General features: G+C 61.1%; 1 protein-coding gene across 1 annotated transcript in view; it reads right to left on the bottom strand.

The window, feature by feature from the left end:
• Positions 1-498, bottom strand: part of LOC139242135 (alpha-2-macroglobulin-P) — a gene marked incomplete at its 3' end in the record, with an annotated part of 61,180 nt that extends 60,682 nt beyond the window's left edge. Inside the window, exon 1 of the mRNA XM_070870249.1 lies at positions 444-498. Within this exon, the coding sequence (XP_070726350.1) occupies positions 444-498 (55 nt within the window). The remainder of the gene's footprint in view (positions 1-443) is intronic.
• Between the last annotated feature and the right edge of the window lie 21,646 nt (positions 499-22,144).

Here is a 22,144-nt window from a genome sequence, read left to right as displayed (position 1 = left end):
CTTACCTAAATTGAGCACATTATTAGAGCCACTGCACATGCTGCTCAGAAAAGGTGACAACTTGGTTTGGGGTGTATCTCAAGACAGGGCCTTCGAGAAGGTTAGAAATCTGCTTTGTTCCAACAAATTGCTGGTACATTATGACCCATGCAAGCATTTAGTATTGGCCTGTGACACTTCATCACATGGGGCAAACTGCAACCCATTGCGTACGCGTCGAGAAGCATGTCTAAAGCGGAAAGAGCTGATGGCATGGTAGAGACAGAAGCTTTAGCCTGCGTATATGGGGTTAAAAAGATGCACCAGTATCTGGGCTTCGTTTCAAGCTTGAAACCGATCACAAGCCGCTCATATCTTTGTTTTCAGAGCATTATCTACCTATGATTATGACATTCGCCATAGACCTGGCACCGAGAATTGTGCCGATGCATTGAGCCGTTTACTGTTGCCCACGCCAGAGGTGGAGATGCCACAGCCCACAGATCTATTGTTGGCCATGGATGGCTTTGAGACTGAAGGGTCGCCTGTCACTGCTCAACAAGTTAGGACCTGGACCAGCCAGGATCCGATCTTATTGGTTGTAAAACGTTGTAGCCTTTGTGGTGATTGGTCGGCCATTCCCAGGGAAGTGTGTGATGAGACTAAACCTTACAACCGTCGCAAAGACGAACTACCCATTCAATCTGATTGTTTGCTATGGGGTAATCATGTTGTTATGCCCAAGAAAGGCAGGGAGAGATTTGTACGGGATTTACACAGTACCCATCCCGGTATTGTGATGATGAAGGCCATTGCCAGGTCTCAGGTTTGGTGGCCTAGCATTGACTCTGATTTGGAGTCATGTGTGCATCAGTGCAACACTTGCATGCAGTTAAGCAATGCACCATGGAATCTCCGCTAAGTCTGTGGTCGTGGCCATCCAAACCATGGTCGAGGATCCACATCGACTATGCAGGTCGTTTCCTGGGCAAAATGTTTTTGGTGGTGGTGGATGCGTATTCAAAATGGATAGAATGTGTAATCATGTCATCCAGCACATCCACAGCCACCACTGAGAGCCTTCGTGCCATGTTGGCCACTCAGCGTCTGCCCAGCATCGTTGTGAGCGACAACGGATCGTGCTTCACGAGTTTGGAGTTTCAAGAGTTTATGAGACTCAATGGTATCAAGCACGTAAGGTCAGCACCATTCAAACCCGCGTCCAATGGTCAAGCGGAGCGGGCCGTACAAACCATCAAGCAGAGCCTGAAACGCGTAACTCTCGTCTCTCTCTCTCCCTTCCCAATCTCTCCCTCCCTCCCCAGTCTCTCTCTCCCTCCCTCCCCACTCTCTCTCTTACTCCCTCCCCATTCACTCTCCCCCCACCCCAGTCTCTCTCTCTCTCCCTCTCCCTCCCCAGTCTCTCTCTCCCTCTCCAGTCTCTCTCTCTCTCTCCCTCCCCAGTCTCTATCGCTCTCTCTCTCTCTCCCTCCCCAGTCTCTCTCTCTCTCTCTCTCTTTCTCTCTCTCTCTCTCTCTGTCTCTCCCTCCCTCCCTCCCCAGTCACTCTCCCTCCCTCCCTCCTCAGTCTCTGTCCCTCCCTCCCCAGTCTCTCTCCCTCCCTCCCCAGTCTCCCTCCCTCCCCAGTCAGTCTCTCTCTCTCTCTCTCTCTCCCTCCCCAGTCTCTCTCTCTCCCTCCCCAGTCTCTCTCCCTCCCTCCCCAGTCTCTCTCTCTCTCGCTCCCTCCCCAGTCTCTCTCTCTTTCTCTCCCTCCCCCGTCTCTCTCTCTTTCTCTCCCTCCTCAGTTTCTCTCTCTCTCCCCAGTCTCTCTCTCCCGCCCAAGTCTCTCTCTCTCTCTCTCCCTCCCTCCCTCCCTCCCTCCCCAGTCTCTCTCTCCCTCCCTCCCTCCCCAGTCTCTCTCTCCCTCCCTTCCTCCTTCCCTAGTCTCCCTCTCTCTCTTCCTCCCTCCCCAGTCTCTCGCCCTCCCTCCCAGTGTCTCTCCCTCCCTCCCCAGTCTCTCTCTCTCTCTCCCGCTCAGACTCTCTCTCCTTCCTTCAGTTTCTCTCTCTCTCCTTCCTCCCCAGTCTCTCTCCCTCCCCAGTCTATCTCTCTCTCTCCCTCCCTCCCTCCCCAGTCTCTCTCTCCCTCCCTCCCCAGTCTCTCTCTCCCTCCATCTCCCTCCCTCCCCAGTCTCTCTCTCTCTCTCCCTCCCCAGTCTCTCTCTCCCTCCCTCCCCAGTCTCTCTCTCCCTCCCTCCCCAGTCTCTCTCTCTCCCTCTCCCTCCCCAGTCTCTCTCTCTCCCTCACCAGTCTTTCTCTCTCTCTCTCCCTCCCCAGTCTCTCTCCCTCTCCCTCCCCAGTCTCTCTCTCTCTCCCTCTCCCTCCCCAGTCTCTCTCTCGCTCTCTCCCCAGTCTCTCTCTCTCCTTCCTTCAGTTTCTCTCTCTCTCCTTCCTCCCCAGTCTCTCTCCCTCCCCAGTCACACTTTCTCTCTCCCTCTCCCTCTCCAGTCAGTCTCTCTCTCTCTCTCCCTCTCCCTCCCAGTCTCTCTCTCTCTCCCTCCCCAGTCTCTCTCTCCCTCTCCCTCCCCAGTCTCTCTCTCTCTCCCCCTCAGACTCTCTCTCCTACCCCCCCAGTCATTCTCTCTCTCCTTCCTCCCCAGTCTCTCTCCCTCTCTCCCTCCCCAGTCTCTCTCTCTCTCTCCCTCCCTCCCTCCCCAGTCTCTCTCTCCCTCCCTCCCCAGTCTCTCTCTCTCTCTCCCTCCCCAGTCTCTCTCTCGCTCTCTCTCCTTCCTCCCCAGTCTCTCTCCCTCTCTCCCTCCCCAGTATCTCTCTCTCTCCCTCCCTCCCCAGTCTTTCTCTCCCTCCCTCCGCAGTCTCTCTCTCCCTCCATGTCCCTCCCTCCCCAGTCTCTCTCTCTCTCTCGTTCCCCAGTCTCTCTCTCTCTCTCTCTCTCTCTCCCTCCTTCGCCCGTCTCCCTCCCTCCCCAGTCTCGCACTCTCGCTCTCTCTCCCTCCCTCCCCAGTCTCTCTCTCTCTCTCTCTCCCTCCCTCCCCAGTCTCTCTCTCTCTCCCCCCTCCCCAGTCTCTCTCTCTCTCCCTCTCCCTCCCCAGTCTCTCTCCCACCCCCCAGTCTCTCTCTCTCTCCCTCCCGTCTCTCCCTCCCTTCCTCCCCAGTCTCTCTCCCTCCCTCTCTCCCCAGTCTCTCTCCCTCCTCAGTCTCTCTCCCTCCCCAGTCTCTCTCTCTCTCCCTCCCCAGTCTCTCTCCCTCCCACCCCAGTCTCTCTCTCTCCCTCCCCAGTCTCTCTCTCCCTCCCCAGTCTCTCTCCCTCCCTCCCTCCCCAGTCTCTCTCCCTCCCACCCCAGTCTCTCTCTCTCTCCCTCCCCAGTCTCTCTCTCTCCTTCCTTCAGTTTCTCTCTCTCTCCTTCCTCCCCAGTCTCTCTCCCTCCCCAGTCACTCTTTCTCTCTTCCTCCCTCCCCAGTCTCTCTCTCTCTCCCACCCTCACCAGACTCTCTCTCCCTCCCTCCCCAGTATCTCTCTCCCTCCATCTCCCTCCCCAGTCTCTCTCTCTCTCTCCCTCCCCAGTCTCTCTCTCTCTCTCTCTCTCTCTCTCTCTCTCTCCCTCCCTCCCCAGTCTCTCCCTCTCTCCCTCCCTCCCCATCTCTCTCTCTCCCTCCCTCCCCAGTCTCTCTCTCTTGCTCTCTGTCCCTCCCTCCCCAGTCTCTCTCTCTCTCTCCCTCCCTCCCCATTCTCTCTCTCCCTCCCTCCCCAGTCTCTCTCCCCCCCTCCCCAGTCTCTCCCTCTCCTCCCCAGTCTCTCTCTCTCCCTCTCCCTCACCAGTCTCTCTCTCTCTCCCTCTCCCTCACCAGTCTCTCTCTCTCTCCCTCTCCCTCCCCAGTCTCAATCTCTCTCCCTCTCCCTCGCCAGTCTCTCTCTCTCCCTCCCCAGTCTCTCCCTCTCTCTCTCACTCTCTCTCGCTCTCTCCCTCCCCAGTCTCTCTCTCCCACCCTCCCCAGTCTCTCTCTCCCTCCATCTCCCTCCCTCCCCAGTCTCTCTCTCTCTCTCTCCCTCCCCAGTCTCTCTCTCTCTCTCTCTCCCTCCCTCGTCTCTTTCTCTCTCCCTCCCCCGTCTCTCTCCCTCCCTCCCCACTCTCGCTCTCTCTCCCCCCTCCCCAGTTTCTCTCTCTCTCTCTCTCCCTCTCCCTCCCCAGTCTCTCTCTCTCCCTCTCCCTCACCAGTCTCTCTCTCTCTCTCCCTCTCCCTCCCCAGTCTCTCTCTCTCTCCCTCTCCCTCCCCAGTCTCTCTCTCTCTCCCTCTCCCTCCTCAGTCTCTCTCTCTCTCTCCCTCTCCCTCCCCAGTCTCTCTCTCTCTCCCTCTCCCTCCCCAATCTCTCTCGCTCTCTCTCCCACCCCCCAGTCTCTCTCTCTCTCCCTCCCTCCCGTCTCTCCCTCCCTCCCTCCCCAGTCTCTCTCTCTCTCCCTCCCCAGTCTCTCTCCCCCCTCCCCAGTTTCTCTCTCTCTCTCTCTCCCTCTCCCTCCCCAGTCTCTCTCTCTCCCTCCCCAGTCTCTCTCTCACTCACTCCCCAGTCTCTCTCTCACTCCATCTCCTCCCTCCCCAGTCTCTCTCTCTCTCCCTCCCCAGTCTCTCTCTCCCTCCCTCCCCAGTCTCGCTCTCTCTCTCTCTCTCCCTCTCCCTCCCCAGTCTCTCTCTCTCCCTCTCCCTCCCCAGTCTCTCTCTCTCTCTCTCCCCAGTCTCTCTCCCACCCCCCCAGTCTCTCTCTCTCTCCCTCCCTCCCGTCTCTCCCTCCCTCCCTCCCCAGTCTCTCTCCCTCCTTCCCTCCCTCCCCAGTCTCTCTCTCTCTCCCTCCTCAGTCTCTCTCCCCCCCTCCCTCCCCAGTCTCTCTCTCTCCCTCCCCAGTCTCTCCCTCTCTCCCTCCCCAGTCTCTCTCCCTCCCTCCCAGTCTCTCTTCCTCCCTCCCCAGTCTCTCCATCTCTCCCTCCCCAGTCTCTCTCTCTCCTTCCTTCAGTTTCTCTCTCTCTCCTTCCTCCCCAGTCTCTCTCCCGCCCCAGTCACTCTTTCTCTCTTCCTCCCTCCCCAGTCTCTCTCTCCCTCCCTCCCCAGTCTCTCTCTCCCTCCCTCCCCAATCTCTCTCTCTCTCCCTCCCCAGTCTCTCTCTCTCTCTCTCTCTCCCTCCCTCCCCAGTCTCTCTCTCTCTCTCTCCATCCCTCCCCCATCTCTCTCTCTCCCTCCCTCCCCAGTCTCTCTCTCTCACTCTCTCTCCCTCCCTCCCCAGTCTCTCTCTCTCTCTCCCTCCCTCCCCAGTCTCTCTCTCTCCCTCCCTCCCCAGTCTCTCTCTCCCTCCCTCCCCAGTCTCTCTCCCCCCCCTCCCCAGTCTCTCGCTCTCGCTCCCTCTCCCTCCCCAGTCTCTCTCTCTCCCTCTCCCTCACCAGTCTCTCTCTCCCTCTCCCTCCCCAGTCTCTCTCTCTCTCCCTCTCCCTCCCAAGTCTCTCTCTCTCTCCCTCCACCTCGCCAGTCTCTCTCTCTCGCTCCCCAGTCTCTCTCTCTCTCTCTCTCTCTCTCTGCCTCCGCAGTCTCTCTCTCCCTCCCTCCCCAGTCTCTCTCTCCCTCCATCTCCCTCCCTCCCCAGTCTCTCTCTCTCTCCCTCCCCAGTCTCTCTCTCTCTCTCTCCCTCCCTCGTCTCTCTCTCTCTCTCTCCCTCCTTCCCCCGTCTCCCTCCCTCCCTCCCCAGTCTCGCTCTCTCGCTCTATCTCCCTCCCTCCCCAGTCTCTCTCTCTCTCTCTCCCTCCCTCCCCAGTCTCTCTCTTCCTCCCTCTCCAGTCTCTCTCTCCCTCCCTCCCCAGTCTCTCTCTCTCTCTCTCCCTCTCCCTCCCCAGTCTCTCTCTCTCTTTCTCCCTCACCAGTCTCTCTCTCTCTCTCCCTCTCCCTCCCCAGTCTCTCTCTCTCTCCCTCTCCCTCCCCAGTCTCTCTCTCTCTCCCTCTCCCTCCCCAGTCTCTCTCTCTCTCCTTCCTTCAGTTTCTCTCTCTCTCCTTCCTCCCCAGTCTCTCTTCCTCTCTCCCTCCCCAGTCACACTTTCTCTCTCCCTCCCTCCCCAGTCTCTCTCTCTCTCCTTCCCTCCCCAGTCACTCTCTCCCTCCCTCCCCAGTCTCTCTCTCCCTCCATCTCCCTCCATCTCCCTCCCTCCTCAGTCTCTCTCTCTCTTCCTCCCTCCCCAGTCTCTCTCTCTCTCTCTACCTCCCTCCCCCATCTCTCTCTCTCCCTTCCTCCCCAGTCTCTCTCCCTCTCTCCCCAGTCTCTCTCTCTCTCCCTCCCTCCCCAGTCTCTCTCTCCCTCCCTCCCCAGTCTCTCTCCCCCCCTCCCCAGTCTCTCTCCCCCCTCCCCAGTCTCTCTCTCTCTCTCTCCCTCCCTCGTCTCTCCCCCTCTCTCTCTCTCCCTCCTTCCCCCATCTCCCTCCCTCCCCAGTCTCGCACTCTCACTCTCTCTCGCTCCCTCCCCAGTCTCTCTCTCTCTCTCTCCCTCCCTCCCCAGTCTCTCTCTCCCTTCCTCCCCAGTCTCTCTCCCCCCTCCCCAGTCTCTCTCGCTCTCCCTCCCCAGTCTCTCTCTCTCTCTCTCCCTCTCCCTCCCCAGTCTCTCTCTCTCTCCCTCTTCCTCCCCAGTCTCTCTCTCTCTCTCCCTCCCCAGTCTCTCTCTCTCTCCCTCTCTCTCCCCAGTCTCTCTCTCTCTCCCTCTCCCTCCCCAGTCTGTCTCTCTCTCCCTCCCCAGTCTCTCTCCCACCCCCCAGTCTCTCTCTCTCGCCCTCCCTCCCGTCTCTCCCTCCCTCCCTCCCCAGTCTCTCTCCCTCCCTCCCTCCCCAGTCTCTCTCTCTCTCCCTCCCTCCTCCATCTCTCTCTTTCCCTCCCTCCCCAGTCTCTCTCTCGCTCTCTCTCCCTCCCTCCCCAGTCTCTCTCTCTCTCTCTCCCTCCCCCCCCAGTCTCTCTCTCCCTCACTCCCCAGTCTCTCTCCCCCCCTCCCCAGTCTCTCTCTCTCCCTCTCCCTCACCAGTCTCTCTCTCTCTCCCTCTCCCTCACCAGTCTCTCTCTCTCTCCCACTCCCTCCCCAGACTCTCTCTCTCTCCCTCTCCCTCGCCAGTCTCTCTCTCTCTGCCTCCCCAGTCTCTCTCTCTCTCTCTCTCTCTCTCTCTGTCCCTCCCCAGTCTCTCTCTCCCTCCATCTCCCTCCCTCCCCAGTCTCTCTCTCTCTCTCTCTCTCCCCACTCTCTCTCTCTCCCTCCCTCGTCTCTCTCTCTCCCTCCTTCCCCCGTCTCTCTCCCTCCCTCCCCAGTCTCTCTCTCCCTTCCTCCCCAGTCTCTCTCCCCCCTCCCCAGTCTCTCTCGCTCTCCCTCCCCAGTCTCTCTCTCTCTCTCTCCCTCTCCCTCCCCAGTCTCTCTCTCTCCCTCTCCCTCCCCAGTCTCTCTCTCTCTCCCTCTTCCTCCCCAGTCTCTCTCTCTCTCTCCCTCCCCAGTCTCTCTCTCTCTCCCTCTCCCTCCCCAGTCTCTCTCTCTCTCTCTCTCTCCCACCCCCCAGTCTCTCTCTCTCGCCCTCCCTCCCGTCTCTCCCTCCCTCCCTCCCCAGTCTCTCTCCCTCCCTCCCTCCCCAGTCTCTCTCTCTCCCTCCCTCCCCATCTCTCTCTTTCCCTCCATCCCCAGTCTCTCTCTCGCTCTCTCTCCCTCCCTCCCCAGTCTCTCTCTCTCTCTCTGCCTCCCTCCCCAGTCTCTCTCTCCCTCACTCCCCAGTCTCTCTCCCCCCTCCCCAGTCTCTCTCTCTCCCTCTCCCTCACCAGTCTCTCTCTCTCTCCCTCTCCCTCACCAGTCTCTCTCTCCCTCTCCCTCCCCAGACTCTCTCTCTCTCCCTCTCCCTCGCCAGTCTCTCTCTCTCCCTCCCCAGTCTCTCTCTCTCTCTCTCTCTCTCTCTGTCCCTCCCCAGTCTCTCTCTCCCTCCCTCCCCAGTCTCTCTCTCCCTCCATCTCCCTCCCTCCCCAGTCTCTCTCTCTCTCTCTCCCCAGTCTCTCTCTCTCCCTCCCTCGTCTCTCTCTCTCTCCCTCCTTCCCCCGTCTCTCTCCCTCCCTCCCCAGTCTCGCTCTCTCTCCCTCGCTCCCCAGTCTCTCTCTCTCTCTCTCCCCCCTCCCCAGTCTCTCTCTCTCTCTCTCTCTCTCGCTCCCTCTCCCTCCCCAGTCTCTCTCTCTCCCTCTCCCTCACCAGTCTCTCTCTCCCTCTCCCTCACCAGTCTCTCTCTCTCTCCCTCTCCCTCCCTAGTCTCTCTCTCTCTCCCTCTCCCTCCCCAGTCTCTCTCTCTCTCCCTCCCTCTCCCTCCCCAGTCTCTCTCTCTCTCCCTCTCCCTCCCCAGTCTCTCTCTCTCCCTCCCCAGTCTCTCTCCCACCCCCCAGTCTCTCTCTCTCTCCCTCAGTCCCGTCTCTCCCTCCCTCCCTCCCCAGTCTCTCTCCCTCCCTCTCTCCCCAGTCTCTCTCCCTCCTCAGTCTCTCTCCCTCCCTCCCTCACTCCCCAGTCTCTCTCTCTCCCTCCCCAGTCTCTCTTCCTCCCTCCCTCCCGTCTCTCTCTCTCCCTCCCCAGTCTCTCTCTCTCTCCCTCCCTAGTCTCTCTCCCTCCCTCCCCAGTCTCTCTCCCTCCCTCCCCAGTCTCTCTCTCCCTCCATCTCCCTCCCTGCCCAGTCTCTCTCTCTCTCCCTCCCCAGTCTCTCTCTCTCTCTTTCCCTCCCTCCCCCATCTCTCTCTCTCCCTCCCTCCCCAGTCTCTCTCTCTCTCTCTCTCTCCCTCCCTCCCCAGTCACTCTCTCCCTCCCACCCCAGTCTCTCTCCCCCTCTCCCCAGTCTCTCTCTCTCGCACCCTCTCCCTCCCCAGTCTCTCTCTCTCCCTCTCCCTCACCAATCTCTCTCTCTCTCCCTCTCCCTCCCCAGTCTCTCTCTCTCTCCCTCTCCCTCCCCAGTCTCTCTCTCTCTCCCTCTCCCTCGCCAGTCTCTCTCTCTCCCTCCCCAGTCTCTCTCTCCCTCACTCCCCAGTCTCTCTCTCACTCACTCCCCAGTCTCTCTCTCACTCCATCTCCTCCCTCCCCAGTCTCTCTCTCTCTCCCTCCCCAGTCTCTCTCTCCCTCCCTCCCCAGTCTCGCTCTCTCTCTCTCTCTCCCTCTCCCTCCCCAGTCTCTCTCTCTCTCCCTCTCCCTCCCCAGTCTCTCTCTCTCTCTCTCCCCAGTCTCTCTCCCACCCCCCCAGTCTCTCTCTCTCTCCCTCCCTCCCGTCTCTCCCTCCCTCCCTCCCCAGTCTCTCTCCCTCCTTCCCTCCCTCCCCAGTCTCTCTCTCTCTCCCTCCTCAGTCTCTCTCCCCCCTCCCTCCCCAGTCTCTCTCTCTCCCTCCCCAGTCTCTCCCTCTCTCCCTCCCCAGTCTCTCTCCCTCCCTCCCAGTCTCTCTTCCTCCCTCCCCAGTCTCTCCATCTCTCCCTCCCCAGTCTCTCTCTCTCCTTCCTTCAGTTTCTCTCTCTCTCCTTCCTCCCCAGTCTCTCTCCCGCCCCAGTCACTCTTTCTCTCTTCCTCCCACCCCAGTCTCTCTCTCCCTCCCTCCCCAGTCTCTCTCTCCCTCCATCTCCCTCCCTCCCCAGTCTCTCTCTCTCTCCCTCCCCAGTCTCTCTCTCTCTCTCTCTCTCCCTCCCTCCCCAGTCTCTCTCTCTCTCTCTCCATCCCTCCCCCATCTCTCTCTCTCCCTCCCTCCCCAGTCTCTCTCTCTCACTCTCTCTCCCTCCCTCCCCAGTCTCTCTCTCTCTCTCCCTCCCTTCCCAGTCTCTCTCTCTCTCTCCCTCCCTCCCCAGTCTCTCTCTCCCTCCCTCCCCAGTCTCTCTCCCCCCCTCCCCAGTCTCTCGCTCTCGCTCCCTCTCCCTCCCCAGTCTCTCTCTCTCCCTCTCCCTCACCAGTCTCTCTCTCCCTCTCCCTCCCCCAGTCTCTCTCTCTCTCCCTCTCCCTCCCAAGTCTCTCTCTCTCTCTCTCCACCTCGCCAGTCTCTCTCTCTCGCTCCCCAGTCTCTCTCTCTCTCTCTCTCTCTCTCCCCTCCGCAGTCTCTCTCTCCCTCCCTCCCCAGTCTCTCTCTCCCTCCATCTCCCTCCCTCCCCAGTCTCTCTCTCTCTCGCTCCCCAGTCTCTCTCTCTCTCTCTCCCTCCCTCGTCTCTCTCTCTCTCTCTCTCCCTCCTTCCCCCGTCTCCCTCCCTCCCTCCCCAGTCTCGCTCTCTCGCTCTATCTCCCTCCCTCCCCAGTCTCTCTCTCTCTCTCTCCCTCCCTCCCCAGTCTCTCTCTTCCTCCCTCCCCAGTCTCTCTCTCCCTCCCTCCCCAGTCTCTCTCTCTCTCTCTCCCTCTCCCTCCCCAGTCTCTCTCTCTCTTTCTCCCTCACCAGTCTCTCTCTCTCTCTCCCTCTCCCTCCCCAGTCTCTCTCTCTCACCCTCTCCCTCCCCAGTCTCTCTCTCTCTCCCTCTCCCTCCCCAGTCTCTCTCTCTCTCCTTCCTTCAGTTTCTCTCTCTCTCCTTCCTCCCCAGTCTCTCTTCCTCTCTCCCTCCCCAGTCACACTTTCTCTCTCCCTCCCTCCCCAGTCTCTCTCTCTCTCCTTCCCTCCCCAGTCACTCTCTCCCTCCCTCCCCAGTCTCTCTCTCCCTCCATCTCCCTCCATCTACCTCCCTCCTCAGTCTCTCTCTCTCTTCCTCCCTCCCCAGTCTCTCTCTCTCTCTCTACCTCCCTCCCCCATCTCTCTCTCTCCCTTCCTCCCCAGTCTCTCTCCCTCTCTCCCCAGTCTCTCTCTCTCTCCCTCCCTCCCCAGTCTCTCTCTCCCTCCCTCCCCAGTCTCTCTCCCCCCCTCCCCAGTCTCTCTCCCCCCTCCCCAGTCTCTCTCTCTCTCTCTCCCTCCCTCGTCTCTCTCCCTCTCTCTCTCTCCCTCCTTCCCCCATCTCCCTCCCTCCCCAGTCTCGCACTCTCACTCTCTCTCGCTCCCTCCCCAGTCTCTCTCTCTCTCTCTCCCTCCCTCCCCAGTCTCTCTCTCCCTTCCTCCCCAGTCTCTCTCCCCCCTCCCCAGTCTCTCTCGCTCTCCCTCCCCAGTCTCTCTCTCTCTCTCTCCCTCTCCCTCCCCAGTCTCTCTCTCTCTCCCTCTTCCTCCCCAGTCTCTCTCTCTCTCTCCCTCCCCAGTCTCTCTCTCTCTCCTTCTCCCTCCCCAGTCTCTCTCTCTCTCCCTCTCCCTCCCCAGTCTGTCTCTCTCTCCCTCCCCAGTCTCTCTCCCACCCCCCAGTCTCTCTCTCTCGCCCTCCCTCCCGTCTCTCCCTCCCTCCCCAGTCTCTCTCCCTCCCTCCCTCCCCAGTCTCTCTCTCTCTCCCTCCCTCCCCCATCTCTCTCTTTCCCTCCCTCCCCAGTCTCTCTCTCGCTCTCTCTCCCTCCCTCCCCAGTCTCTCTCTCTCTCTCTCCCTCCCCCCCAGTCTCTCTCTCTCTCCCTCTTCCTCCCCAGTCTCTCTCTCTCTCTCCCTCCCCAGTCTCTCTCTCTCTCCCTCTCCCTCCCCAGTCTCTCTCTCTCTCCCTCTCCCTCCCCAGTCTGTCTCTCTCTCCCTCCCCAGTCTCTCTCCCACCCCCCAGTCTCTCTCTCTCGCCCTCCCTCCCGTCTCTCCCTCCCTCCCCAGTCTCTCTCCCGCCCTCCCTCCCCAGTCTCTCTCTCTCTCCCTCCCTCCCCCATCTCTCTCTCTCCCTCACTCCCCAGTCTCTCTCCCCCCCTCCCCAGTCTCTCTCTCTCCCTCTCCCTCACCAGTCTCTCTCTCTCTCCCTCTCCCTCACCAGTCTCTCTCTCTCTCCCTCTCCCTCCCCAGACTCTCTCTCTCTCCCTCTCCCTCGCCAGTCTCTCTCTCTCCCTCACCAGTCTCTCTCTCTCTCTCTCTCTCTCTCTCTCTCTGTCCCTCCCCAGTCTCTCTCTCCCTCCATCTCCCTCCCTCCCCAGTCTCTCTCTCTCCCTCTCTCTCCCCAGTCTCTCTCTCTCCCTCCCTAGTCTCTCTCTCTCCCTCCTTCCCCCGTCTCTCTCCCTCCCTCCCCAGTCTCTCTCTCCCTTCCTCCCCAGTCTCTCTCCCCCCTCCCCAGTCTCTCTCGCTCTCCCTCCCCAGTCTCTCTCTCTCCCTCTCCCTCCCCAGTCTCTCTCTCTCTCCCTCTTCCTCCCCAGTCTCTCTCTCTCTCTCCCTCCCCAGTCTCTCTCTCTCTCCCTCTCCCTCCCCAGTCTCTCTCTCTCTCTCTCTCTCTCCCACCCCCCAGTCTCTCTCTCTCGCCCTCCCTCCCGTCTCTCCCTCCCTCCCTCCCCAGTCTCTCTCCCTCCCTCCCTCCCCAGTCTCTCTCTCTCCCTCCCTCCCCATCTCTCTCTTTCCCTCCCTCCCCAGTCTCTCTCTCGCTCTCTCTCCCTCCCTCCCCAGTCTCTCTCTCTCTCTCTCCCTCCCTCCCAGTCTCTCTCTCCCTCACTCCCCAGTCTCTCTCCCCCCCTCCCCAGTCTCTCTCTCTCCCTCTCCCTCACCAGTCTCTCTCTCTCTCCCTCTCCCTCACCAGTCTCTCTCTCTCTCCCTCTCCCTCCCCAGACTCTCTCTCTCTCCCTCTCCCTCGCCAGTCTCTCTCTCTCCCTCCCCACTCTCTCTCTCTCTCTCTCTCTCTCTCTCTGTCCCTCCCCAGTCTCTCTCTCCCTCCCTCCCCAGTCTCTCTCTCCCTCCATCTCCCTCCCGCCCCAGTCTCTCTCTCTCTCTCTCCCCAGTCTCTCTCTCTCCCTCCCTCGTCTCTCTCTCTCTCCCTCCTTCCCCCGTCTCTCTCCCTCCCTCCCCAGTCTCGCTCTCTCTCCCTCGCTCCCCAGTCTCTCTCTCTCCCTCTCCCTCCCTCCCCAGTCTCTCTCTCCCTCCCTCCCCAGTCTCTCTCCCCCCTCCCCAGTCTCTCTCTCTCTCTCTCTCTCTCGCTCCCTCTCCCTCCCCAGTCTCTCTCTCTCCCTCTCCCTCACCAGTCTCTCTCTCCCTCTCCCTCACCAGTCTCTCTCTCTCTCCCTCTCCCACCCTAGTCTCTCTCTCTCTCCCTCTCCCTCCCCAGTCTCTCTCTCTCTCCCTCCCTCTCCCTCCCCAGTCTCTCTCTCTCTCCCTCTCCCTCCCCAGTCTCTCTCTCTCCCTCCCCAGTCTCTCTCCCACCCCCCAGTCTCTCTCTCTCTCCCTCAGTCCCGTCTCTCCCTCCCTCCCTCCCCAGTCTCTCTCCCTCTCTCTCTCCCCAGTCTCTCTCCCTCCTCAGTCTCTCTCCCTCCCTCCCTCCCTCCCCAGTCTCTCTCTCTCCCTCCCCAGTCTCTCTTCCTCCCTCCCTCCCGTCTCTCTCTCTCACTCCCCAGTCTCTCTCTCTCTCCCTCCCTAGTCTCTCTCCCTCCCTCCCCAGTCTCTCTCCCTCCCTCCCCAGTCTCTCTCTCCCTCCATCTCCCTCCCTGCCCAGTCTCTCTCTCTCTCCCTCCCCAGTCTCTCTCTCTCTCTTTCCCTCCCTCCCCCATCTCTCTCTCTCCCTCCCTCCCCAGTCTCTCTCTCTCTCTCTCCCTCCCTCCCCAGTCACTCTCTCCCTCCCTCCCCAGTCTCTCTCCCCCTCTCACCAGTCTCTCTCTCTCGCACCCTCTCCCTCCCCAGTCTCTCTCTCTCCCTCTCCCTCACCAATCTCTCTCTCTCTCCCTCTCCCTCCCCAGTCTCTCTCTCTCTCTCTCCCTCTCCCTCCCCAGTCTCTCTTTCTCTCCCTCTCCATCCCCAGTCTCTCTCTCTCTCTCCCTCCCCAGTCTCTATCTCTCTCCCTTTCCCTCCCCAGTCTCTCTCTCTCTCCCTCCCCAGTCTCTCTCCCACCCCCCAGTTTCTCTCTCTCTCTCCCTCCCTCCCGTCTCTCCCTGCCTCCCTCCCCAGTCTCTCTCCCTCCCTCCCTCCACAGTCTCTCTCCCTCCTCAGTCTCTCTCCCTCCCTCCCTCCCTCCCCAGTCTCACTCTCTCTCTCCCTCCCCAGTCTCTCTCCCTCCCCAGTCTCTCTCCCTCCCTCCCTCCCCAGTCTCTCTCTCTCCCCAGTCTCTCTCTCTCGCCCTCCCCAGTCTCCCTCCCTCCCCAGTCTCTCTCCCTCCCTCCCCAGTCTCTCTCTCTCTCCCTCCCCAGTCTCTCTCTCTCCTTCCTTCAGTTTCTCTCTCACTCCATCTCCCTCCCTCCCCAGTCTCTCTCTCTCTCTCTCCCTCCCCAGTCTCTCTCGCTCTCTTTCTCCCTCCCTCCCCAGTCTCTCTCTCTCTCTCTCTCTCTCTCCCTCCCTCCCCCATCTCTCTCCCTCCCTCCCCAGTCTCTCTCTCTCGCTCTCTCTCCCTCCCTCCCCAGTCTCTCTCTCTCTCCCTCCCTCCCCAGTCTCTCTTTCCCTCCCTCCCCAGTCTCTCTCCCCCCCCCCTCCCCAGCCTCTCTCTCTCGCTCCCTCTCCCTCCCCAGTCTCTCTCTCTCCCTCCCTCCCCAGTCTCTCTCTCACTCCATCTCCCTCCCTCCCCAGTCTCTCTCTCTCTCTCTCCCTCCCTCCTGTCTCTCCCTCCCTCCCCAGTCTCTCTCCCTCCCTCCCCAGTCTCTCTCTCTCTCTCTCCCTCCCCAGTCTCTCTCTCTCTCTCTTTCTCCCTCCCTCCCCAGTCTCTCTCTCTCTCTCTCTCTCTCTCTCTCTATCTCTCTCTGTCCCTCCCCAGTCTCTCTCTCTCTCCCTCCATCCCGTCTCTCCCTCCCTCCCTCCCCAGTCTCTCTCCCTCCCCAGTCTCTCTCCCTCCTCAGTCTCTCTCCCTCCCTCCCTCCCTCCCCAGTCTCTCTCTCTCTCCCTCCCCAGTCTCTCTTCCTCCCTCCCTCCCCAGTCTCTCTCTCTCCCTCCCCGGTCTCTCTCCCTCCCTCCCCAGTCTCTCTCTCTCTCTCTCCCTCCCCAGTCTCTCTCTCCCTCACTCCCCAGTCTCTCTCTCACTCCATCTCTCTCCCTCCCCAGTGTCTCTCTCTCTCCCTCCCCAGTCTCTCTCTCCCTCCCTCCCCAGTCTCGCTCTCTCGCTCTCTCTCCCTCCCTCCCCAGTCTCTCTCTCTCTCCCTCCCTCCTCAGTCTCTCTCTCCCTCCCTCCCCAGTCTCTCTCTCCCTCCCTCCCCAATCTCTCTCTCTCTCTCTCCCTCTGCCTCCCCAGTCTCTCTCTCTCCCTCTCCCTCACCAGTCTCTCTCTCTCTCTCCCTCTCCCTCCCCAGTCTCTCTTTCTCTCCCTCTCCATCCCCAGTCTCTCTCTCTCTCTCTCCCTCTCCAGTCTCTCTCTCTCTCCCTTTCCCACCCCAGTCTCTCTCTCTCTCCCTCCCCAGTCTCTCTCCCAACCCACAGTTTCTCTCTCTCTTTCCCTCCCTCCCGTCTCTCCCTCCCTCCCTCCCCAGTCTCTCTCCCTCCCTCCCTCCACAGTCTCTCTCCCTCCTCAGTCTCTCTCCTTCCCTCCCTCCCCAGTCTCTCTCCCTCCCTCCCTCCCCAGTCTCTCTCCCTCCTCAGTCTCTCTCCCTCCCTCCCTCCCTCCCCAGTCTCTCTCTCTCTCCCTCCCCAGTCTCTCTTCCTCCCTCCCTCCCCAGTCTCTCTCCCTCCCTAGTCTCTCTCCCTCCCTCCCCAGTCTCTCTCCCTCCCTCCCCAGTCTCTCTCTCTCTCTCTCCCTCCCTCCCCCATCTCTCTCACTCCCTCCCTCCCCAGTCTCTCTCTCTCTCTCTCTCCCTCCCTCCCCCATCTCTCTCCCTCCCTCCCCAGTCTCTCTCTCTCTCTCTCTCCCTCCCTCCCCAGTCTCTCTCTCCCTCCCTCCCCAGTCTCTCTCCCCCTCTCCCCAGTCTCTCTCTCTCGCTCCCTCTCCCTCCCCAGTCTATCTCTCTCCCTCTCCCTCACCAATCTCTCTCTCTCTCCCTCTCCCTCCCCAGTCTCTCTCTCTCTCCCTCTCCCTCCCCAGTCTCTCTCTCTCTCCCTCTCCCTCGCCAGTCTCTCTCTCTCCCTCCCTAGTCTCTCACTCTCTCTCTCTCTCCCTCCCCAATCTCTCTCTCCCTCCCTCCCCAGTCTCGCTCTCTCGCTCCCTCTCCCTCCCCAGTCTATCTCTATCCCTCTCCCTCACCAATCTCTCTCTCTCTCCCTCTCCCTCCCCAGTCTCTCTCTCTCTCCCTCTCCCTCACCAGTCTCTCTCTCTCTCTCCCTCTCCGTCCCCAGTCTCTCTCTCTCTCTCCCTCCCTCCCTCCCCAGTCTCTCTCTCTCCCTCCCCAGTCTCTCTCTCTCTCCCTCCCTCTCCGTCCCCAGTCTCTCTCTCTCTCTCCCTCTCCCTCACCAGTCTCTCTCTCTCCCTCCCTCCCACCACAGTCTCTCTCTCTCCCCAGTCTCTCTCTCCCTCCCTCCCCAGTCTCTCTCCCTCCCTCCCCAGTCTCTCTCTCCCTTCCCAGACTCTCTCTCCCTCCCTCCCCAGTCTCTCTCTCCCTCCCTCCCAGTCTCTCTCCCCCCCTCCCCAGTCTCTCTCTCTCGCTCCCTCTCCCTCCCCAGTCTCTTTCTCTCCCTCTCCCACACCAGTCTCTCTCTCTCTCTCTCCCTCTCCCTCCCCAGTCTCTCTCTCTCTCCCTCTCCCTCCCCAGTCTCTCTCTCTCTCCCTCTCCCTCGCCAGTCTCTCTCTCTCCCTCCCTAGTCTCTCACTCTCTCTCTCTCTCCCTCCCCAGTCTCTCTCTCCCTCCCTCCCCAGTCTCGCTCTCTCGCTCTCTCTCCCTCCGCAGTCTCTCTCTCTCCCTCTCCCTCACCAGTCTCTCTCTCTCTCTCCCTCTCCGTCCCCAGTCTCTCTCTCTCTCTCCCTCTCCAGTCTCTCTCTCTCTCCCTTTCCCTCCCCAGTCTCTCTCTCTCTCCCTCCCCAGTCTCTCTCCCACCCCCCAGTTTCTCTCTCTCTTTCCCTCCCTCCCGTCTCTCCCTCCCTCCCTCCCCAGTCTCTCTCCCTCCCTCCCCACCACAGTCTCTCTCCCTCCTCAGTCTCTCACCCTCCCTCCCTCCCTCCCCAGTCTCTCTCCCTCCCTCCCTCCCCAGTCTCTCTCTCTCCCCAGTCTCTCTCTCTCTCCCTCCCCAGTCTCTCTCCCTCCCTCCCCAGTCTCTCTCCCTCCCTCCCCAGTCTCTCTCTCTCTCCCTCCCCAGTCTCTCTCTCTCCTTCCTTCAGTTTCTCTCTCTCTCCTTCCTCCCCAGTCTCTCTTCCTCTCTCCCTCCCCAGTCACTCTTTCTCTCTCCCTCCCTCCCCAGTCTCTCTCTATCTCCCTCCCTACCCAGTCACTCTCTCCCTCCCTCCCCAGTCTCTCTCTCACTCCATCTCCCTCCCTTCCCAGTCTCTCTCTCTCTCTCTCCCTCCCCAGTCTCTCTCTCTCTCTTTCTCCCTCCCTCCCCAGTCTCTCTCTCTCTCTCTCTCTCTCCCTCCCTCCCCCATCTCTCTCCCTCCCTCCCCAGTCTCTCTCTCTCGCTCTCTCTCCCTCCCTCCCCAGTCTCTCTCTCTCTCCCTCCCTCCCCAGTCTCTCTTTCCCTCCCTCCCCAGTCTCTCTCCCCCCCCTCCCCAGTCTCTCTCTCTCGCTCCCTCTCCCTCCCCAGTCTCTCTCTCTCTCTCCCTCTCCCTCCCCAGTCTCTCTCTCTCTCCCTCTCCCTCACCAGTCTCTCTCTCTCCCTCCCCAGTCTCTCACTCTCTCTCTCTCTCTCTCTCTCTCTCTCCCTCCACAGTCTCTCTCTCTCTCCCTCTCTCCCGTCTCTCCCTCCCTCCCTCCCTCCCCAGTCTCTCTCTCCCTCACTCCCCAGTCTCTCTCTCTCTCCATCTCCCTCCCTCCCCAGTCTCTCTCTCTCTCTCCCTCCCCAGTCTCTCTCTCTCTCTTTCTCCCTCCCTCCCCAGTCTCTCTCTCTCTCTCTCTCTCTCTCTCTGTCCCTCCCCTGTCTCTCTCTCCCTCCCTCCCCAGTCTCTCTCTCCCTCCATCTCCCTCCCTCCCCAGTCTCTCTCTCTCTCTCTCTCCCCAGTCTCTCTCTCTCTCTCCCTCCCTCGTCTCTCTCTCTCTCCCTCCTTCCCCCGTCTCTCTCCCTCCCTCCCCAGTCTCGCTCTCTCGCTCTCTCTCCCTCGTTCCCCATTCTCTCTCTCTCCCTCTCCCTCCCTCCCCAGTCTCTCTCTCCCTCCCTCCCCAGTCTCTCTCCCCCCTCCCCAGTCTCTCTCTCTCTCTCTCTCTCTCTCCCTCTCCCTCCCCAGTCTCTCGCTCTCCCTCTCCCTCACCAGTCTCTCTCTCCCTCTCCCTCCCCAGTCTCTCTCTCTCTCCCTCTCCCTCCCGAGTCTCTCTCTCTCTCCCTCTCCCTCCCCAGTCTCTCTCTCTCTCCCTCCCTCTCCCTCCCCAGTCTCTCTCTCTCTCCCTCTCCCTCCACAGTCTCTCTCTCTCTCTCCCTCCCCAGTCTCTCTCCCACCCCCCAGTCTCTCTCTCTCTCTCCCTCCCTCCCGTCTCTCCCTCCCTCCCTCCCCAGTCTCTCTCCCTCCCTCCCTCCCCAGTCTCTCTCCCTCGTCAGTCTCTCTCCCTCCCTCCCTCCCTCCCCAGTCTCTCTCTCTCTCTCCCCAGTCTCTCTTCCTCCCTCCCTCCCCAGTCTCTCTCTCTCCCTCCCCAATCTCTCTCTCGCTCCCTCCCTAGTCTCTCTCCCTCCCTCCCCAGTCTCTCTCCCTCCCTCCCCAGTCTCTCTCTCCCTCCATCTCCCTCCCTCCCCAGTCTCTCTCTCTCTCTCCCTCCCCAGTCTCTCTCTCTCTCTCTCTCCCTCCCTCCCCCATCTCTCTCCCTCCCTCCCCAGTCTCTCTCTCTCTCTCCCTCCCTCCCCAGTCTCTCTCTCCCTCCCTCCGCAGTCTCTCTCCCCCTCTCCCCAGTCTCTCTCTCTCGCTCCCTCTGCCTCCCGAGTCTCTCTCTCTCCCTCTCCCTCACCAATCTCTCTCTCTCTCCCTCTCCCTCCCCAGTCTCTCTCTCTCTCCCTCTCCCTCCTCAGTCTCTCTCTCTCTCCCTCTCCCTCGCCAGTCTCTCTCTCTCCCTCCCCAGTCTCTCACTCTCTCTCTCTCTCTCTCCCTCCCCAGTCTCTCTCTCCCTCACTCCCCAGTCTCTCTCTCACTCCATCTCCCTCCCTCCCCAGTCTCTCTCTCTCTCCCTCCCCAGTCTCTCTCTCCCTCCCTCCCCAGTCTCGCTCTCTCGCTCTCTCTCCCTCCCTCCTCAGTCTCTCTCTCTCTGTCTCTCTCCCTCCCTCCTCAGTGTCTCTCTCCCTCCCTCCCCAGTCTCTCTCTCCCTCCCTCCCCAGTCTCTCTCTCCCTCCCTCCCCAGTCTCTCTCCCCCTCTCCCCAGTCTCTCTCTCTCGCTCCCTCTCCCTCACCAGTCTCTCTCTCTCTCCCACTCCCTCCCGAGTCTCTCTCTCTCTCCCTCTCCCTCCCCAGTCTCTCTCTCTCTCCCTCCCTCTCCCTCCCCAGTCTCTCTCTCTCTCCCTCTCCCTCCCCAGTCTCTCTCTCTCTCTCCCTCCCCAGTCTCTCTCCCACCCCCCAGTCTCTCTCTCTCTCTCCCTCCCTCCCGTCTCTCCCTCCCTCCCTCCCCAGTCTCTCTCCCTCCCTCCCTCCCCAGTCTCTCTCCCTCCTCAGTCTCTCTCCCTCCCTCCCTCCCTCCCCAGTCTCTCTCTCTCTCTCCCCAGTCTCTCTTCCTCCCTCCCTCCCCAGTCTCTCTCTCTCCCTCCCCAATCTCTCTCTCGCTCCCTCCCTAGTCTCTCTCCCTCCCTCCCCAGTCTCTCTCCCTCCCTCCCCAGTCTCTCTCTCCCTCCATCTCCCTCCCTCCCCAGTCTCTCTCTCTCTCTCCCTCCCCAGTCTCTCTCTCTCTCTCTCCCTCGCTCCCCCATCTCTCTCCCTCCCTCCCCAGTCTCTCTCTCTCTCTCCCTCCCTCCCCAGTCTCTCTCTCCCTCCCTCCGCAGTCTCTCTCCCCCTCTCCCCAGTCTCTCTCTCTCGCTCCCTCTGCCTCCCGAGTCTCTCTCTCTCCCTCTCCCTCACCAATCTCTCTCTCTCTCCCTCTCCCTACCCAGTCTCTCTCTCTCTCCCTCTCCCTCCTCAGTCTCTCTCTCTCTCCCTCTCCCTCGCCAGTCTCTCTCTCTCCCTCCCCAGTCTCTCACTCTCTCTCTCTCTCTCTCCCTCCCCAGTCTCTCTCTCCCTCACTCCCCAGTCTCTCTCTCACTCCATCTCCCTCCCTCCCCAGTCTCTCTCTCCCTCCCTCCCCAGTCTCTCTCCCCCTCTCCCCAGTCTCTCTCTCTCGCTCCCTCTCCCTCACCAGTCTCTCTCTCTCTCCCTCTCCCTCCCCAGTCTCTCTCTCTCTCCCTCTCCCTCGCCAGTCTCTCTCTCTCCCTCCCCAGTCTCTCACTCTCTCTCTCTCTCTCTTTCTCCCTCCCCAGTCTCTCTCTCCCTCACTCCCCAGTCTCTCTCTCACTCCATCTCCCTCCCTCCCCAGTCTCTCTCTCTCTCCCTCCCCAGTCTCTCTCTCCCTGCCTCCCCAGTCTCGCTCTCTCGCTCTCTCTCCCTCCCTCCCCAGTCTCTCTCTCTCTCCCTCCCTCCCCAGTCTCTCTCTCCCTCCATCTCCCTCCCTCCCCAGTCTCTCTCTCTCTCTCCCTCCCCAGTCTCGCTCTCTCTCTCTCTCCCTCCCTCCCCATCTCTCTCTCTCCCTCCCTCCCCAGTCTCTCTCTCTCTCTCTCCCTCCCTCCCCAGTCTCTCTCTCCCTCCCTCCCCAGTCTCTCTCCCCCTCTCCCCAGTCTCTCTCTCTCGCTCCCTCTCCCTCCCCAGTCTCTCTCTCTCCCTCTCCCTCACCAATCTCTCTCTCTCTCCCTCTCCCTCCCCAGTCTCTCTCTCTCTCCCTCTCCCTCGCCAGTCTCTCTCTCTCCCTCCCCAGTCTCTCACTCTCTCTCTCTCTCTCTCTCCCCAGTCTCTCTCTCCCTCACTCCCCAGTCTCTCTCTCACTCCATCTCCCTCCCTCCCCAGTCTCTCTCTTTCTCTCCCTCCCCAGTCTCTCTCTCCCCAGTCTCGCTCTCTCGCTCTCTCTCCCTCCCTCCCCAGTCTCTCTCTCTCTCTCTCCTCCCTCCTCAGTCTCTCTCTCCCTCCCTCCCCAGTCTGTCTCTCCCTCCCTCCCCAATCTCTCTCTCTCTCTCTCCCTCTGCCTCTCCAGTCTCTCTCTCTCCCTATCCCTCACCAGTCTCTCTCTCTCTCTCCCTCTCCCTCCCCAGTCTCTCTTTCTCTCCCTCTCCGTCCCCAGTCTCTCTCTCTCTCTCCCTCCCCAGTCTCTCTCTTTCTTCCTTTCCCTCCCCAGTCTCTCTCTGTCTCCCTCCCCAGTCTCTCTCCCACCCCCCAGTTTCTCACTCTCTCTCCCTCCCTCCCGTCTCTCCCTCCCTCCCTGCCCAGTCTCTCTCCCTCCCTCCCTCCACAGTCTCTCTCCCTCCTCAGTCTCTCTCCCTCCCTCCCTCCCTCCCCAGTCTCACTCTCTCTCTCCCTCCCCAGTCTCTCTCCCTCCCTCCCTCCCCAGTCTCTCTCTCTCCCCAGTCTCTCTCTCTCTCCCTCCCCAGTCTCTCTCCCTCCCTCCCCAGTCTCTCTCCATCCCTCCCCAGTCTCTCTCTCTCTCCCTCCCCAGTCTCTCTCTCTCCTTCCTTCAGTTTCTCTCTCTCTCCTTCCTCCCCAGTCACTCTTTCTCTCTCCCTCCCTCCCCAGTCTCTCTCTCTCCCTCCCTACCCAGTCACTCTCTCCCTCCCTCCCGAGTCTCTCTCTCACTCCATCTCCCTCCCTTCCCAGTCTCTCTCTCTCTCTCTTCCTCCCCAGTCTCTCTCTCTCTCTTTCTCCCTCCCTCCCCAGTCTCTCTCTCTCTCTCTCTCTCTCCCTCCCTCCCCCATCTCTCTCCCTCCCTCCCCAGTCTCTCTCTCTCTCCCTCCCTCCCCAGTCTCTCTTTCCCTCCCTCCCCAGTCTCTCTCCCCCCCTCCGCAGTCTCTCTCTCTCGCTCCCTCTCCCTCCCCAGTCTCTCTCTCTCTCTCCCTCCCCAGTCTCTTTCCCTCCCTCCCCAGTCTCTCTCTCTCCATCTCCCTCCCTCCCCAGTC

The sequence above is a fragment of the Pristiophorus japonicus genome, unplaced genomic scaffold (assembly GCF_044704955.1).
Source record: "Pristiophorus japonicus isolate sPriJap1 unplaced genomic scaffold, sPriJap1.hap1 HAP1_SCAFFOLD_1229, whole genome shotgun sequence".
In the NCBI taxonomy this organism is placed as follows: domain Eukaryota; kingdom Metazoa; phylum Chordata; class Chondrichthyes; family Pristiophoridae; genus Pristiophorus; species Pristiophorus japonicus.
This window is presented reverse-complemented; position numbering and strand designations above follow the sequence as displayed.